Source organism: Diadema antillarum, unplaced genomic scaffold (genome assembly GCF_040938485.1).
Source record: "Diadema antillarum isolate AM-2024a unplaced genomic scaffold, OU_Dant_1.0 scf00000017, whole genome shotgun sequence".
Taxonomy (NCBI): Eukaryota; Metazoa; Echinodermata; class Echinoidea; order Diadematoida; family Diadematidae; genus Diadema; species Diadema antillarum.
Window position 1 is genome coordinate 760,207 of NW_027270906.1, and position 19,848 is coordinate 780,054.

General features: G+C 37.7%; 1 protein-coding gene across 1 annotated transcript in view; it reads left to right on the forward strand.

Annotated features, from left to right (window-relative positions):
- Positions 1 to 1,162: 1,162 nt before the first annotated feature.
- The window catches only part of LOC139726202 (uncharacterized), a 39,598-nt gene continuing 20,912 nt past the window's right edge, over positions 1,163 to 19,848 (forward strand). The window contains exons 1-3 of the mRNA XM_071637274.1: positions 1,163 to 1,543; positions 2,855 to 2,904; positions 19,132 to 19,255. Coding sequence (XP_071493375.1) covers positions 1,513 to 1,543; positions 2,855 to 2,904; positions 19,132 to 19,255 — 205 coding nt within the window. The 5' untranslated portion in view covers positions 1,163 to 1,512. The remainder of the gene's footprint in view (positions 1,544 to 2,854; positions 2,905 to 19,131; positions 19,256 to 19,848) is intronic.

Sequence of the window (19,848 nt, forward strand, 5' to 3'; positions counted from 1 at the left end):
AAGTATATAATACGTTATAGACAAACAAAACAAGACGTAACGTGACTAGAAAAGCATCTGGAGAGACTCCGCCAAGCAGCTCATTTCTACCCGCAATTAATGGTGATTTCACATTCATGCATAATTATTAATCATCTGCAATAAATTCCTTTACCATAAAAACTTAACCGTCGTATTTGGAATCAATGTGCAAAAGAGTGATGGCGATTTATTGTGCAGTTATCCTAAAATTTCATCCACAAAATATACGTTCATAACCCTTTGAGTTATTGTGCAAACAACAAACAAACAAACAAACAAACAAACAAACAAACAAACAAACAAACAAACAAACAGACAGACAGACAGACAGGCAAACAAAGCAACAACGGCCAAAAAAATAATGATAACCTTCTTGGCGGAAGCAGGGAGGATTTTTCTCTCACATCCCTGGCGGAAGCAAACATCAGTGCTTCTTATTGTCTATCATAAATTCCATGCAGGAATACTAACCCCTCAGTAGGCGTATAATACAATGTCAAAGTACATCAATCGAGTGGAAACAAAGTCGGTCTTAATTTTATCACCGACGCGGCATTAAAACATTAGGAACATCGGCACTTACAAGGGGTGGGATCAAGAATGTGAGTTTCAACCTTTAGAGAATTAATCAAAATCAAATATACTAACTTGCACCCGTATGTCAACAAACCATTTGTCCTTTTCATGCAGCTGTGGCGAGCAAACTCTGGATACCAAAATGCGAACGAGCAAACAAAAAACGATAATGTCAGCGGGGTCTCTCTTTCCCACAACATTCGGCACATCGGGCACATCGATGTACCGACCGCGGGATGTTTGGATTTTTACGCCCCGCCCACTGCGAAACGACAAACTTCGGAGTTCTCGTAAACATTGCGCCCAGCAGTCACTAGATGATGCGTGAGCACATGCATACTTGATGCTGCACGCTGCTCAACTTCTCACATGAGGGTGATTGCTGCGGAGGCACTTGTCGGGGCCTGGAGCTACCCGTTAATTTTTGGTTTCATATTTTTGATCTTCTCGATTACCTCCTGCTGTCGTCAGAGTGAGGGGCCCAGCGTCAAGTCAATGTCACCGTATGTTAAAAGACGGTTTCTGTGAGATTGCGTTCATGAATCGCTCCCGCAATCTTCTCCGCTCTGTCGCAGCTTACTGAAGTATCGTTTATCACCTCGTAATACCGTGCCTACTCCATCAAACGCTGCCACCTGCCGCGGGAATTTTATGCATCAGCTGCATGTTTGGAGCGCCCCGCCGTAGCTTGAGGAAGCTTGGAAGTTGACCACTTCCTCTGCTGGTGCCGTCGCAAACGAAAACCGTGACAATCTCGACTTGCCTCCATCGCTTGCCAACTTGCTGTTAGTCACCTTGATGACTGATACCTTGTAATGAGCTATTGTGAAAAGTTTGGGGCACAGATTATCAAGCGCCGTTTTGTTTTTCGACATTGCCGGATCGCGAGGAGCATCTGAACCGAAGGCAGAAACTATGCATCAATCATCAAGTCTACACGAAGCAGGTAAATGCTCATTGATTGTGTGCAGTAGTTTAATATTTAAGGTTTGAACGATTGTAATTTTGAATTATTGATGAGAATCTGTGATTCATTTGTAGTTATTGCTTGTTTTCTTCTCAAACTTTTTATTTTGCTGTTTCTATTTCCGTAATCTTTTCTCTCCTCCTGTTTCCATTGATTGTGCAGTGAGGGTATACACAACTCACAAGCATAAATTTCCTTAGCATTTCGATGTGCATGATTAGTAATCCCTAGACAGTGGATATAATGCAATGTAAGCAATGACGCCATATCACAGTTGGTGATTTTTCTGTACATTGTATCGGAAAAAATTTGAGATCATATAGAGCTAACACCATATTCTGCAACATCATAATGAGCAGCACTTTTATAGTCGATAGGCCTGAAAGATTCTTTTTATCTATAGATGTCAAACTCACAATAGCTGATAGCCATCTGCAATCATTGAGTTTGAAAACATCAATACCATGAATGGCCACTCCTTTGTTATGGGAAACGGGCGGATCCAGGAATCTGTAAAAGGGGGGGGGGGGAGCACCAAAGATGGTTTCTTTGAAAATAAAAAGGGGGGGTGCCCGTGCCCCCTTTTATTTTTTTATTTTTATTTCTGTTGTTTTAACAAAAACTAAAAGGGGGCACCTAGCACCTGCCCCCCCCCCCCCCAAGAAAAAAAAAATGCCACTGGGAAAATTCTTTTAAAGAAGCATGATGATATGAGGCACACATAAAGATTATAGTGAATCACTTATTTGCAAGTTTGAGAAACATCTGGGCAATCTGTTAAAAAGTTATAAATTTTACTGTTTTGATGGGTAAAATTTATGTGCTGCCCTGTCTTGATGAGGACACCATTGTACAACAATTCATGATAAATTATCACTGGAATATCAGAACAGTACGCCTATCTTTCCATTACTGTGACATAATGAACCAGTTGGTGAAACCGTCTTATCCAGCAATAATGACACATGTATTTCATTAAACTTTGAAAAGTCATAGCTTTTTAGTGGATTGTTTGAATTTACTCAACTTCATATATGTTCTTCTATACATACTATTTCTGCATTCATTGAATTCCATATGTTTTGAGGGTAAATTCTCCTTGAAAGTAAAAGAAATTGGACAGATATTTAAAGAAGAATCGAACAAGTGAAATTTTGGCACAAGTCATATACTAGCATAAGGATCTAGACAAGATAATGGTTGTTCAACCATAGAGTGACATGGCTCCGCTAAGCTTAAATCCTTAGCTAATATGTTGAGTCTGCCTTGATTTTCTGCTCTTTTTTGCAGCATTTGCTGGTGACTATGAAACTGTGGAACTCCTACTTAGAGAAGGCGTGGTAAGCATTCAGATAGTTATAGTTTTTGTCAAGCCCACCAGAGGTGCGGGGAGACTAAAGGATCGCCTGCGGCGTCTGTCCATCCGTCGTCTGTCATCCGTCCGTCGTCCGTCCGTCGTACGTCCGTCGTACGTCCGTAACGCTACAAAAATTTGAATAACTCTCTACTGAGGAGTTTAATCTCAAACTTGGAGGGAAGAGTGGTTATACAAAGTTACACATTTTACCAAACATGAAGGTCACCTCAAGGTCAAAGGTCACAGGCAGGGGTCAATGAACCTTAGGGCTCAATGTTAAGTTTTATCGGCGCGTTTCGATTATGGCTCATAACTTTTGATGTATCTGTCCGTTTGTAAACAAACTTGGATGGTAGATGTCCCTTGGGGAGTTGAAGGTCATTATAAGGTCAAAAGTATCATTTAAACTATTTGCAAGCACATAGATTGTGTGCACAGGGGTTGCAACGATTTTCAAGCTTTAAGCTTATGTTGCAATTCCTTTGCGTGTTCTATACCTTGAATAATGTAGCTCTCTTAGTGGAGCTGTATACTATCCTGTAACTGCTTCTTATCAATGTATTCTTATTGTATATATTCTGTCTTGGCTATGAGTATATGAGCTGTACTTGCATACATTTGTATGCATTCCTATTTTGTGAACACGCATGAAATCTTGAATAAATAGATAAATAAATAAACGAACTTTTAGGGCCCAATGTTAAGTTTTTACGGCGCGTTTTGATTATGGCTCATAACTTTTGATCCCTATGTCCATTTGTGACCAAACTTGCATGGTAGATGCCCTTGGGGAGTTGAAGGTCATCACAAGGTCAAAGGTCACAGACAGGGGTCAACAAACTTTTAGGGCCCAATGTTAAGTTTTTACGGTGTGTTTCAATTATGGCTCATAACTTTTGATCCCTATTTCTGTTTGAGACCAAACTTTGATGGTAGATGTCTCTTGGGGAGATGAAGTTCATCACAAGGTCAAAGATCACAGACAGGGGTCAACAAACTTTTAGGGCCCAATGTTAAGTTTTTATGGTGCGTTTCGATTATGGCTCATAACTTTTGATCCATATGTCCATTTGTGACCAAACTTGGCTGGTAAATGTCCCTTGGGGAGTTGAAGGTCACTACAAGGTCAAAGGTCATAGGCGGGGTCAATGAACTTCCGGGTTTTAGAAAAACAGTAATTTCTTCTATGCGAATGGCGAGACACATTTTGGCACTTGCCTTGTGTGAATTACTTAGTTTAAAGGAAACCACAACCCAAACATAATGTGGTTTGAGTGAAATGGACAGCAATATCAGAACACATCAATGTTCAGTTTGAGGAAGATCTGAGAATCTATTCGAAAGTTATGAATTTCTAATGTGTTGGTGCCATCATCGCTGCATAAGGAGACTACTAAAGTTTGTGATGCCATTATGGACAACAGTATAAAGGAGATAAAAGGAGAATTCCACAGTATTTCATTTTTTAATGAAAAGTTCACATTCCATTGACTTGTTACTGACATATGATAAGAGTAATATTATTTCCCTTGCTTTCTGAAAGAGGTAAGTCAAGTGCTGTTTCATTATGCTAGAAAAGTGAAATTATGTTGAATTTTCTTTGTATTTTCCATGTGTTCTTGTCCATAATAACATCATGCACTGTAGTAGTCTTCTTTTCCACTGATGATGGCACGGGAACTTTAAAAATTCATAACTTTTGAATCAATTATCAGATTTCCCATAATTTTCACGGATGTGTTCTTCTAATATTGCTGTTTTTTTCTCTCAATCCACATTTCCATTCGGGTTTTGGTTTCTGTTAACCAGATTAGCCCTTAACAGAAGACACTCTTGTTTTGTTGTCATGTATTAGAAGACATAGCACTTAGTTGTGTGCATGCATCTTACTGAGAAAATAATTCATTATAAGCATAGTATCTATTTTTGGCTTACACTGTTTGTAACACTGATGCAGTTCTAAAGGGAGTATTTTACTTGTCAGGTGAGACCGTTGCTTGCCCTTAACACCTTGTGATTTTTTCCTGATGATGTCTCACTGTACCAGATGTCACGGTTATTGCAAGGAGATATTTTTAACTCCTTGGTTATTGCTCTTGCGATGGAAGGACTGTTAGTGTTATACTTGCCCTTCGTAGATGGCCCTCCTCCATTTGTTGTGTATTAGAAGACAGTGCTTATTTGCATGCATTCTTCTGTATCATACTTTAATAGCTGACACTGTCTAGGTATATATCTGTTTCAATTCCAAAAGCAGTACTTTCCAGTGGCAGATCCAGAGGGGGGTGCGCCGGGCATGCTTCCCTTTTATTTTTTGTTGAAACAAAAGAAAAAAAATAAAATAAAATGAAACCCGGAAGTAGCACCAGAAATATTTTTGTGCCCCCCTTATGAAATTCCGCCCCTGCTCTCATTCATTAAATGAGACATACGAGTTCTTTGCCTCGATAGTATAAGAGTTTGTCTATTTTTAAGAGGATATCGTACATAACAGATATACCGTGTTACAGCCCATAGTTTTGTCATCACTAGTCATTCCTTATTATGTAAAATGAGATCATATATATATATATATATTTATTTATTTGATATATAACTTTGTCTAGTTTTCAATTATTGCAGGGTGGATATAGAAATGAAATATTAAGATTTAAGATGGATAATTTATCATCCCACATTATAAGAGCAATCCGTTTAATTCATACTCAAGGTCACATCTATTCAATTCAGTTTATTTATTTCATACTTCTCATTTATGAATATTACATCAGAAATAATAGTTTTACCTTGTGGACAATGTACAAAAACAAACAATATACATGGTAATAACACAGCAATTGTAATGATAACTGGTCGAAATCGAAATGGGGTTGAGCAAAGAGAAGTATGATGGGACGTACATGAAAGCAAGCTTGTTTGGCTGTAAGCCCTGAGTAATCAGTGTTTGCGAAAAAGAAACGGAGAACGGATAGAAGATAAGACCAGGCGATTTGATGGTACCAATTAAGAGAAGCGGGTATGCCTATGTGATAAAAAAAAAGGAAAAAAAAAAACTATACTTAAGAGTGAACCATTATTGTGACCATCTAATTGAAACACAAAATTTGTGGTCGACCAATTCATCAATTTTTATCAGTATTTCAAATACTGTATGTATAATTAAATTGTATCTCGAAAGGAAAATTTGTCAGGAGCTGTGGTTAATGGCCTGGAGAATGCCTAATACTGCACTGAATTAAGAAAAAAAAATGAATATGAAAAGATTTTATTTTCAGTATATTTTTTCTCTGTTTTATATGATACATTTGGTTTTGTACATGTATCATTAGTAAGCACTGTGACATAATTGAGCATGTATAGATGTGTAGCATACTAATTGACAGGTAATGATGATATACATAGTATGCATGCTTGTGATGTTTATCGTGGCTATTGCTCAAACAATGAATAATCAGTGTTTAGTTACGTCAATGAAGGGCAATTTATCAATCACTTTTAATTTGGCAATAGACTGTCTGTTGCTGTGATAAGTATTCAGGGCAAATTTTACTCATTGAGTTTGTATTGACAGTGTGATATTGTTTTCTACCTGAGAAATCCTTGATCCATGTCAGTAATTGTTTTCCATCATATACCTCCCACATTCACAATCCACAGAATAGTATACTACTTTCAATACCAATATTTCAAGATAATACATCTAATCCATGTACTTTTTGTATGCCTATAGTATGTTATGACAACAAGCTAATCTGATACTCACACCCATGTTCAAATAATCACTTGTTTTTTGACTTGTGAAAACACAATGACATTTTGCTTTCATGATAGTGCAGTACTTGCCCAGTCATCTATCATAACATCCACAGTCCTGATGTGTCTTGTCGGCTACTTTGATAGATGTCCATTTGATTCTCCCAGGGTTTATCTCCGCTATGTGAGCTTCGTTAATGATTAGCTAACTGTCAACAAACAACTTATGGCAGTGCTTCTGTCTCTGGCCTCCATCAAGTGGAAGCATTTTTTTTTTTTTTTTGTATTGTTATTTCTGTCTAGATGGAAGCTGTATGAACCAGTCAGACTTTTGACAGGCCGACTATGAGGAATTTCACACTCACAAAAGAACTTGATTATTTCTTAATAATAATAATAATTGCATTTATATGGCACTTTATACTGGTGTTCCTATAGCACACTGGTGCTATTCATACAAAAAGACTAGAAAACAACAATAACGTTAGGACACGGCAAAACCAAATTTACAGTCACAAAAGAAGAAAAAAAAAACAATATGTGTGATACAGTGATACTTCTGACTGTGTGTGCCTCCAGGAAAAAAAAATACAACTGATTAAACAGACGAGTTTTGAGGAGGATTTTAAATGATTCAATGGATGGGGAATTCTGAGTATGAAGAGGGAGTTTATTTCAAAAGGTGGGGGCAATGGAGGAGAAGGCTCAGTCACCAAAATAGGTTCTTGAATCATGTTTTTGAAATACTTTTTGTAAATGTGTTGGGAGAACATTGCTAAGTAATAAAAAGATCATGTGTGATGAGCACTGACTTTGTGTGACATTCAGTGCAACAGTTGTGACAAACGCTGTTGCTTGCCAATAAAGCACACAACTTTCAACATTGCTCACTCCTACGTGTACATGTTTTAGCACATACCAATGTATGCATGCACAGTGGCAGAAGCAAGTACAAGGTCAAGCTTAGCTCAACCTTGTTAGTCATGGTTTAAAGGTCCACACCATTCAAACTACAAACTTACACCCAGAATCATAGGTAGAAGTTGACTCAAAAAACATGTCCAGGCCACAATTTGCCAGCTGTAATTTTGGAAAGATGTTACTGAAAAGTGTTATTCCAATTTGATGCTTTCAGACTCTCAGAACAAAACGTTCTTTACCAATCTTAAAAAGGCTCAAAACTGTGATTGGCAAAAAGGATGAGGACGTTGCTATCTGTTAGAGGTCTTCTAACTGATGTGCACAGGTAGTTTGGGTGTCCCGTGATCTGTACCCGTGATAGCAATATAGTTGTCACAAGCATTGGCTCTTGAAACTAGGCCTATTTGACTGTTACAGGCATGTAGGCATCATCATCGTGTGTATAGAAATGAATAAGTCTCGTCGTAACCTAGCAACCATGACTTAAGCAGGAAGCCGGTTGCAGTTGCTAGGTTATTGACCCAAAGGTTTTTTTTTTTTTGTTGGGGGGGGGGGGGCTGATTTTGTCTATAAACTAATTAAATAGGAAAGTTGCTTTGCATATTGTGTTCTACAGTTTTCAGTGATTGCATGTGAAATTTTATAAATATCTTTTTGTGTGCAGATGTTTCATGTCCCACTGATATCATATTCAGTCCATAATGTCCTCTTTTTTACTAATACATGACATGCTTTTTGCATGGCTGTGTCTTATCTCTCACCATTATCTTTGCTGTGTCCTCTCGTACTGGTACATGATATGTTAAAATACACATGTTTCTTCTCTTACTAGCAGATTTTAAAGTATTGCCAGTGGGATGATTTTGTGTTCTCATTGACATTGTACTCAGTATACTCACAAAAATCCACTGCTTTGATATTTCATATGATCGGTGTTCCACTTCCAATCACAATGGCGAGCTTTTGATCAGCAACGCGAATGCTAAGATGATGCACTAACACTATTTTAGTCTAGTTAGCATCATCTTAGTGTTAGTGTCACAGATCCAAATCTCACTAATGTTAAGTCAGAACTGGACAAACTGATAGCTGTTCCCAGGAATTGTCCAGCTACTATTAAGGAGTTCAGAGGCCAGTAATTGGCTCAATTTTTTTTTAAAGGAAAATGATATTTTAACAGACCTCACTTGAGAAACTGTCTTATATTCCTCTTAAAGGGACTGTACAGTACTGGTTGAGGTAGGGATTCATGTTTTGAACATTCCAAAGTGAGAAAATGAAAAGCCTCTTATGAAATATGAAAGAGCATGTAATTCTAAGAAGGATTCAACGTTTATTTCATGAAAATTGGTTTTCAAATGGCTGAGATATCCAAAAAAGTGTTGATAATAAAAGGCGACATGCCACAACTTTATTAGGATCTCTTTGTTTCACCATGTTTTTGGATATCTCAGCCATTTCAAAACCGATTTTCATCGAATAAACTTTTAATACCCCTTAAAAAATGCATGCTCTTTGACATCTAATAGAGTGGTTTCTGAATATCTCGCAAAACGTTAAAAGCTAAATCTTCACCTCAACCAGAACTGTACACACCCTTTGATAACATGTTTATTATACATAAAAGTCTGTGGGATTTCAGTCTGGTGGCTCTGAGTGGGTTAAATGAAACCTCTGGAGTGTGTTGAGTGGGTGAATTGAAAGTGGTAGACAGTGTGTTGAAGCATGGAGGTACAAAGTGTACCTCCGTGGTTGAAGGCAGTCACCTGTCCATAACTCAATTACACCTGCAGCAGCGGATCCTGTTTCAAGGCGGAGACATTATGTGTCCTTCCCTTTGGCACCCGGGGCCGAAGAGAGAGTTCACTGACACATTGGTAGCTGCATTCACACATACCCAAAATTTACATTTTCTTTAAAGATAGATTTTTGAAATGTGATAAAAAAAGTCATTAATTCGTGTTTGTGGACACACACACTCATTATTTTTTTAACTGTTGGATGTACGCATTGTGATATAAAATTCTTTCCCACTCATTTTTGTTTAACTCTCGCAGTAATTTGACCTGCATGGCACATGTGAACAGCAAGCATGGCAACCATCGATTTTGTTAATCCCATAATGCAACTCGCCACACAAAGAGTGTGAACGTGGGCAAATAGAATTGATTTTTGTATCTCGATGCAAAAACCAATAGCCCCTATGTTTGAATGCGGCTTTTGCTGGATTGTTTGAGATAGATTCTTCTTTTTTTTTATCAGAACTGAGTTGTCTTTCCTTACAAGGAATTATCCCAAAATAAATACTGGTAGCTTCCAAAGGTATATTAAAAGTTTGCAGAGCCAGCCACAATATAAACTGCTCTTAAGTAGACACTCACTCATTTTATATATTATATTCTTTTTTTTGGGGGGGGGGGGGCCTGCCAGCTTTAGAAACTTTGTCATTGTAGCCTAAATTTCTTTTATTGTCAAATCAAATGAAAGATATTAAAATAGAGCATATATATTAACATTAAGACATTATCATTGATTTAAGACAAAATTCAGCAATCAACTTAGTAATTGATTTGATTTCATCTTTCATATCTGAATAGTTGTCTTAGTAGCATATATGATGTACATCTCTGTTCTTTTATCAATAAGTGTAAGTGGTTTCAGCAGGCCTTTCTAATTTTGCTGGTAAATAGAACTCATTTTGTGGCCATTTGCATTCTCTTAAATTGTCATGCATTGAGTCAAGCCACTTTGACTTCATAATTATTGAGTTTGCTGCCAAATCCTCCATAGGTATCAGGTAGTATCAAGAAGGAGATAATTGAGATTAGAGAAGTACGTGAGCAGGAAGAGGCAAGCAGTAGGGGAGATCTCAAGATTGACTTGCCCAGCTTTCACACCTACCCATAGTGCTTAATTTGAAACAAGATGGTAATGACACATCAGTAGAACCGTGTTTCAAGTTAAGCGTTCTTGCCGTGTGAATGCAAACTGGGATGGTGGAGGGTGATTTTAATCGTAATTCCAATCATGTTTCAAATGGTGGTCCTAAGGTGTTCATTCCAATCACGTTTTGCCAGAATTAAGCAACAAAATGACTGTGTGAACGTAATTTAACTCCAATCTTGTTTTTGGGGGTGGAGATTATGGTGACTGTCCAACCACTCCTGCAGAAAGACGGCTCAAGAGTGATCGATACGAACTTGAAAAGAAGCCAACCCTCCTCTCCTTGCTCTGATTTTCAAAATTGCGGAATCCATGAAGCCTTCCTCGGTGATGTGAACAAATGATGATTTGAGTCATAATTGCAATCGTGTTTATGATTCAGCCATCAAATCAAGCACTCTCGGTACGTGTGAAACTACTGTTGAAAAGAGATGGAATATGAGAGAGAGATAGAGAGAGGGAGAGAGGGAGGGGGAGGGGGAGAAGAAGAAATGGTTGGAGAGAGAGCACGATATATATAAGGAGACAGACAAAATAGAAAAAGTACTCTAAAAAAAATCGAGTGAAAATATTCACTCTTAAAGGAGTGAATACAAAAAAGAGTGAATTAAGAGTGAAATTGGAGTGAATTTTGAGTGAAAATATACATTTTCACTCATTTTTGAGTGACTTCAGGGATCACTCGAAGATTTTGGAGTGATCCCTGAGGTCACTCCAAAACGAGTGAAAATGAACATTTTCACTCAAAATTCACTCCAATTTCACTCTAGATTCACTCTTTTTTGTATTCACTCCATTAAGAGTGAATATTTTCACTCCATTAAGAGTGAATATTTTCACTCGATTTTTTTTTTAGAGAGTAGGGTAGTGAAGCGCAACATGAGATTGTGCATGGAGACTTAAAAGGTTGGAGTAAAACTATAATGAAAGGAGAAATCAAAACCAAGTGATCACAGTACTCTCACAGTTGTAACTGGAATTCAGAGTATATCTCCATTATTATTAATGAAATATCTCATATATTCCATCAACACTTCTCTCCTCAACAACATATCATTGAACATTAAAAAAAAGAACATTGTAAGGGAGATGTTACTTTTACACACAGTTCATTTTATACACAATATCTTTGTAAAGCGCATAGAAAATATTTAAGATTATTGTGCGCTTAATGGAAATGATTGATTATTATCATTATCTTTATCATAACACCATTTCAGAATGCTCTGACCACAAGTCTATCACATACCTGTCTTTACAATGGCAGAAATCTACAAGTGAGAAGAATTATCTTACTTACATTGCAAATCCAAATGTTTGATTTAGAAAATGAGATATTGATGCCAGAGAACATGCAAATCCTGATTCCCATGTCTCAGCTCTCCTGTATTGAGATTGACCTCAATAAGCCTACTCTCCATGCATTGAGGTTTCAGATGAAAATGGAATTATTCATGTACGTCCCAGAAGTATCACACGAAGTAGAAAATGTGATTTCTTCCATTTTGGTATTAAACCATGCATAGCTGTGCATCTGGAAGACATCAGATGAAGACGAAATACTGAGAAAAATTGGGATTGTGTCCGTGTTAGTCACATTACTTAAATAAAATGAGGAATGTTTGCATGCATTTTAATTTCATGAATTTTTGCGAGAGCCAAGATTCGCAAAATTGAAATGCGTGTGAAAGTGCTTTACTACACTATGCGCGTTGAATGCCAGTGACATTTCACGAAAATTTCATGTCACTGAAAAGGTTGTCTGCTCCAATTCGCAGACATCAAAATTTCATGCCATGAAAAGATCTTGCTTTACAGTAACCTTCTGGGGACCACCACTCCAAAATGCTGCAAATATTGTACACAAGAGCTACCCACAATATCGAGAGAGTTAAACATGAACATTTTTAATTGATACACATACAGTACCGTATGTCCAAAACAAAATTACACCGGTACCCTCCGCAATGATAACTGTAAAAATAATAAATCAATCGAAATACGATTGAAAATTAGGGTATGAAACTATAACTCATTGCCCACATCTTACAGAAAACCCCATTTGATTTGCTTCAATGGTTAAAGAGAAATGAGGAATTTTGTAGAGCATGTCAGGAATCTCTTCCCTCCAAGTTCTGTCTATTGTGTTCACACATTGATATGCAGTTCCAAGAGCATCCAAGTGCTAAACTTGGAAAAATAAGACTCATGACATGCTTTAAAACAATCCACATTTCTCTGTGACTGCTTAACCAAATTGAATGGGGTTTTCTGCAAAATAGAGCTAAGATGAACCATTTGAAGACCCTTAGACGGTTTAATCGTATTGCGTGTTATCAATGCGAAAATTCAATTGTAATTCTTTTTTTTGGACATACTGTACAGTGGACTCCCATTATAACGAAGTCCTTGAGACCAGCAGTTTTCTTTCATTATATCAAAATTTTGTTATAACTGCACAAATAAACGATAAAGAACAAAGAGCGGATAATTTTGCGGCCTGAATTTTTACTTCGTTGTAACCGGAATTTCGTTATAACAGGAGTGCACTGTATGGTTGCTGTTACCCTTTAGCACAAGTTTCTGTCTTTAAAGATAAAAAGAATGTCAAACTAAAGGTGATTGAGGTGTTGTGCTGATACCCCGTTCACACTTACAAAGTAAGATGGTTTAGTGCATAGCGTTCTGGTATAGTTTTTCCTCAGTAGCCTACCTTCATCAGCACTTATAGAATGTCAAACTTCAGAGTTGATATCTTTTATTAACTCTTAATGTGCCAGGCCCAAAACCCCTAACGTGCCAGAGGTTTTAACCTAACGCCAGAACGTTTCGAAACTGGACTGACAATGACATTTAAAACCGCCATATCTCTGAAACTATTGACTGTTTTGAATTGAGTTCTACACAACATATATCAAGAAATGTTTGCTCTTTCCTGTCATGCAGTCAGTTTGCCACAATATCTATCAGAATCTGAAATATTGCAGAAATATTTGATACATCAACAAATTATTAGAAATATTTGTGTAGTATGGAAAAAAAGAGTCAGTTGTGTTTTTTCTTCAATGGAACACTGCCTTGACTCTGTGAGAAAGTTTTAGAGCAACATCTCCTCTTTCAAATGGTAACAAAATTGTCTTCTAGAATTGTATGATTTTAAAGATACTAGCAGTTTATTTTGTCTTAGCAATTTCTCTTTCTGCCTCAGTAATTCATTCCCAAATCTGAGTCCTTTAGTCCCAGATCCTGTATTTGAAACTAAAGTAATTGTCCTGGGCCGTGGAATAGTGTCTTTTTGTCCACCTGAGAAGGAAGAACCTGCTAATCCTCCTTTTGTCTAAGCGGACCGCAGGCGGGCGTACTCTATTGAAATCGGCAGGCCTTTGTCCGCGCGCAATTCATATGCTAGCGTGGGGATTATTAGTGACGTTCACCAAAACAAAAGGATAAAAGACTTGACCGACGAACGAAAGCTGACCCTCTTTGAGGGACAAAATCAAAGCAGCTTCCCGCAGGACAGCGTCCAAGCGGAACAATGCGAGTGGAACCGCATAGACAATACACGCAGAGTCAATAGCATACACACGTGTGGTTTACCTATGAGACTTTTGATCCATACACATCTCGCAGAGGGTGCGCCCGCTGCGGATTTTCCCGATGTGAAAAAAATACATCTATCTGAAAAATCGTGTATTTACTCAAAATTTTTCAATGTAAGCATGCTCATATTTTTAGCAGAAACGATGGCTATGCTAATCAGCTACCAGTACATATCATTGGCAGTTGCTTGGTGTAACACATTACGGTATCACAAGAACTTAAATGATCAATGCTTTTCTCGCTGTTCTTAGTCGCCGATCGGCGACCATGGCACGTCAGGACTAAGGTCGCCGTTCGGCGACCATGGCACGTTAAGAGTTAACTGTATCATGGCTATAGCAACTGACTTCATTTGTTGTTTGTTGATTAGGTTCATTGGAGGCGGTAACAACATGGTCATTAACCTGACATTTAGAGCTACCATTTTTTAGCTAATCTCAGCACTTGTCAGCCTTTCTTTTTCTATCTGCCTTCTGCCTACTAGGTTTACTTTGTCTTACCGGTCTGTTTGAGGTTTGCCTCCTAGTGGAAATCTGGAGGGGCAATCTAGAAGATTTAACTTTGTGGAGAAGCAATTATTTTCAAAATTTGAGTTAGATCTTATGGAGTAGTGTGGGGGACCCACACAAAGGGTAACTGTAATGAGAACATCAAGCCAGTCTCTTTGTGGATTAAGTGGATACTCAAGAAAAGGCAAGTAGCCAGTTTCTTACAATCGAATTGATCTGCTGCAAAATGGTAAGGAGGCTGTAGGCCTTTAGGAGGATCTCTCATGACAGATCCTATAGCTCTCCAAACCGCTTTATCTTCAGGGTCGTGAAATTATGCATTCACTTGAAGATAATGAGATGGCATCCCTAACTGATGCATCAGCGACAGACACTTAGCATGTTGATGAGAATGGTGAAGAGGACATACATGTGTTATAAAGCTTCATGAAAAAAGACGACTAAGGAAAAAAGAAAAAGAAAAAGTCCCTTGGAAACATTCACAAGAGATTAATGTCAATACTAGGCAGTACATGAAAGTTTAAGAAAAACAGATCTCCTCCTTTTTAGCCCCTGCAGGTACCATGTACTTTTCAGAGTTTTATCACTAAAGTTAGTTCCATTCTTGTTGTATTGAGATGTTTGTGATAAAAGCTGCTAAATAAACAAGAAAAATGATAGGAAAGTATGTGATATATATTTAATCATAACGTCAAAATTATTCCTTGTCATGTTGCAAGGAAGATATCACTAGAAATGTTTTATTTTGCTCTATTTGATGATTAACTTTAAAATGTTTAAAAATGGCAATTAGCCCATTTTGTGATAAAACTCTTCAACTGCTCTCATTTAATGCTTTTGTAAATTGCAATGCAACATTTGCATAGAAGTATCAGATGTGGTCATATCAATGAATACAAAAATATCGCCAGGTTTAACCGCTGCCTCTGCTGTTAAAGGGTGTGTACAGTTCTGGTCGAGGTGAAGATTTAGCTTTTAACGTTTTGTGAGATATTCAGAAACCACTCTATGAGATGTGAAAGAGCATGCAGTTCTAAGGGGTATCAAAAGTTTATTCCATGAAAATCTGTTTTGAAATGGCTGAGATATCCAAAAACAATGTGAAACAAAGAGATACTAATAAAGTTGGGGCATGTGGCCTTTTATTATTAGCACTTTTTTGGGGGTATCTCAGCCATTTAAAAACCAATTTTCATCAAATAAACATTGAATCCTTCTTAAAATTACATGCTCTTTCATATTTCATAAGAGGCTTTTCATTATCTCACTTAGGAATGTTCAAAACATGAATCCTTACCTCAACCAGTACTGTACAGTCCCTTTAAGATGATAAGTATACTGTTGTTGTTTTTATTTTGTATGTTTGTTTTTCACCCAATTTCTGTTGTTGCAGTTGTTGTTTTCATTCATTTGGTTTAATTTCTTTCACTGATATTTGTTATCTTTCCATCTTCTCCTCCTTGCCAGTTGTTTGTTTGTTTGTAAGTTAATTCTACAGTACCATCCTCTCTCTCCCTGTTCTCCTGTTTCTCTCTCCCTCAGTCTCAGGATTAAAGGGATGGTACAGTATTGGTGGAGCTGATGATTTGGCTTTTAACTTTTTGCGAGATACCAAGAAACCACTTATGAAAGAGTACAGAGCATGTCATTCTAAGAGGAATTCAAAGTTTATTTGATGAAAATTGGTTTTGGAATGGCTGAGACATCCAAAAACAAAGTAAAACAAAGCGATCGTAATGAAATGTGGGTCCCACATTTTATTAGTATTGCTCTGTTTCGGGTACTCAGCCATTTCATAACCAATTTTCATCAAATAAACATTGTATGCCTCTTGGAATTACATGCTCTTTCATATTTCATAAGAGGTTTCTCATTATCTCGCCAAAATATGTTAAAAACCTGAAGTAAGGTCTCAACCAAAACTATACGAGCCCTTTAACCTTCTGGTAGCTTGGGATGTTTTCATTTACTAGATGGCAAAATAGACTGTTAAGAATGCAAAGTAATTTTTACCACTGCAAAGTAATTTTTACCAACGGCCTTACATCTCCCATATCATCGCCTTTTCACTTGCTTTGTCTACCCCTCCCTCTCCTTCCTTGCTCTCTCCCTCTTTCTCTCTCTCTCTCTCTCTCCTTTTTTTCTCATGCTGGCTGCAGGGTTGATACCCTGGGTAATGGATGATAATTGAGGAACAATATCAGGGTGCCAACTCGTTCATAAATCTATTATTTCTTGGAAGAGACATCAATCAACAGTGTGGAAAAAAATTACCATTCAGAGTGAGAATGCCCCCCCCCCCCCCCTTCTAGCTTCCTTTCAAGGAGCTGAAGTGGGATTATACCCATTCAACAGGTTTCCAGGGAAATAGACAAAGTGAATTGGCCAAATCAGAGATATTTCCACCTGGCTGTCTGCCGCCAAGTTACTTGCGGTCAGCTGAGCAGCTTTAATAGGCTGCACTTGCGTCATAAGGACTTTTGTGGCATTAAAAAATCTTGTAGCCAGATACATCCTGTGGCTTTGAAATGGCTTTCAGAAAAAGGTCAGTTGAGTGATATTGAAGAGAAAAGCATGGTAACATTACAAGAGTTGCGGGGTTTGGATCATGCGTGTGTGGAGTGTGTGTGTGTCAACTGCTTGTATGGGGACTTACATCTACAACCGCCAATCATCTGCTATTCTGGAATAGGTTCCCTCAAATGTTACATTATCTTAATTCAAAATATTGCTCTGACGTCTCATTTTAAGCATATACTTTGCTTTTGATACTGTATAACGAGGAATGTTCGCATGCATTTTAATTCTGCGAGAGCCAAGATTTGCAAAAGTAAAATGCACATGAAAGTTCATTTTCTATCATATGCATTGAATTCCCGTGACAATACATGAAAATTTCATGCCGCGAAAAAGCTCATCTGCTGCGTTTCGCAAAAAATTTCTTGCGGCGAATATATCTTGCTTTACAGTAATTGTGTAAAGTTCATTCTGTTACATGGGATGTTCAAATTTTTGTTACTGTTGTTTGATCCGTAGATGTTAATTAAGGGATGTAACTTCTAGGAAACTAAATAAATGAATGAATGAATCTCTGTAGATGTTTATTCAGGAATGTAACTTGTAGGAAACTAAATAAAGGACTGAATGAATGAATACATAAATATAGATAAATAAAATGAATACTTCAGTGGAAGCTTTTTATGTGCATTTTGCCATTGATTTTACTCATGCAATGTTTTAGACCCTATTCTTATTTTCAAGAGAAAATAACAGGATTTTTAGCATGCAAAATAAACTCAATTGAATGGCTTTGTGGTATAGCAAACTTACCTAGATTAACCTGGAGTTGATCTGTTGTGGTTAATAACATTTCCTATGAAATTTTGGCCATTCACAGTTGTACTTTTAATCATGACCGTATCAGAAAGATGATCATCAACAAAATCAAAACCAAATGTGAACTCTGCCAGTGTGTTTGGGAGAGAGAGAGTTTTATTTTGTGCAGGTTTTTCAGGGTTGTTTTTGTCCCACCAATTACAACTCAATTTAGGAAAGTCCTTCCTAATTGAATTTGCCATTGCCCTCTGATTAAAGTCCAATTGCTAATGATAAGATCTCTCATCACTGTACATATACCCCATGTTTCCCCTCCATATCTAACCTGGGAGCAGATTTGCAGACTGACCTTTTCACTACAAGCATTTGCAAGGACAATACGCATCAATAAAGTGCACAGTTACGAAGGTTTTTATGCAGCGTTAGGTTTTAAAAAAGGGGGAAAAGGGTGTTTTTTCACCTTTTGCAGAAATTGTGGGGGCAAACCATGATGTTCCTTTTCACATGGCGCTGTTTAGAGTGATGGATCTGCTCGGGGATTACCTTGAGGCGGAACATCGTTTGAATACACAATCAGTTTGAGGACTTCTCGATGTATCAATCACCATATTTAAAGTTCCCCACAGCGATGGTGCATAACATGCTATGTGAGCATTTGAATTTATCTTGACAGCCTTTTCATACATTATCAAACTTGTTGTTTCCATGACAGTTAGGCTCTGTACAAGTTTGATATCATATCATCTGTCATCATATCATTTCTTTACCCATACATAGCATTTCAGTGATGATATCATGTCAAAATGGAGAATTCAAGGTCTCAGTGTATAATTCAAGTATGGAACAGTGTACCATATTTCAAGTAAAAAAACAAACACAAACCCTTTTAAATTTCCTATGAGATGTCGATTCAGAATTTGAACAAATCTGTGCATTCCCACAAATCACTGAAAAGTAAGGTGAGGGAGCTCAGCTGAGCTTTATAGTTAGCTGAAATCAACAGCAACTGGAAGTTGCTATTTATAGCAAGAGTTGCTGCTATCCCATCTGTTATGAATTGTGGACAAATTTCAGAAATCTAATGAGCAAGGTGATGAAAATCTTTGGTCTTTTTTTTTTCGTTTTCTAATCTTGTCTTCTCCACTCAGAATGCCAATGTGGAGCAGCAGCACCAACTCAAACCACTTCACAAGGCTGCCATGAACGGAAACCTGGACTGCATCAAGCTGCTGGTTCGCTACGGGGCTGAGGTCGATGCCATTGATGCTGCAGGTGAGAATTAGAGTTTGGTTACCTTTAACTGTGGTCACACAGTACCTGCTCACAATGGCAAAGCATTGCAAAGTTTAACTTCGAGAAATCTTCAAGAAGTTTGCTCGTATGTCCACACTGTAAGTTAAACTTCTTGGAGTTAGGGTCGCTGGTGCACATGCGCAACAAAGAAAGAAGTGTGTGCCGACCGAAAGCTTATGATTGTGATGTAACAATGCAAACTTGCACATCTCAATAAGCACACGCTTCGGAGGCACCGCCCACAAACAGGTGGTGGACTAATCATATGACAAAGATCGCAAGTTTCGCTGTTGAGCATTCAGACTGCACAAACTCCAAGAAGATTTGCAGGGGAACAAGATAGTATGATACTGTAGTGATGGGACCTTCTGTTGGAGCAGTGGTATACTGATGAGGCTAATCTGACAAGTGAAATCAGTTGGTCGGATATTTTTCTGACAAACTGTTACAAGGTACTGAAATCTTTGCATCTGATTGCCTGAGACTAAATTTGTCCAACAACTTTGCCGGACAAAATGCTTCATGAAATGTCCCCCAGATTATCACTAGATTTCAGGTTCAGAGTCAAGGAT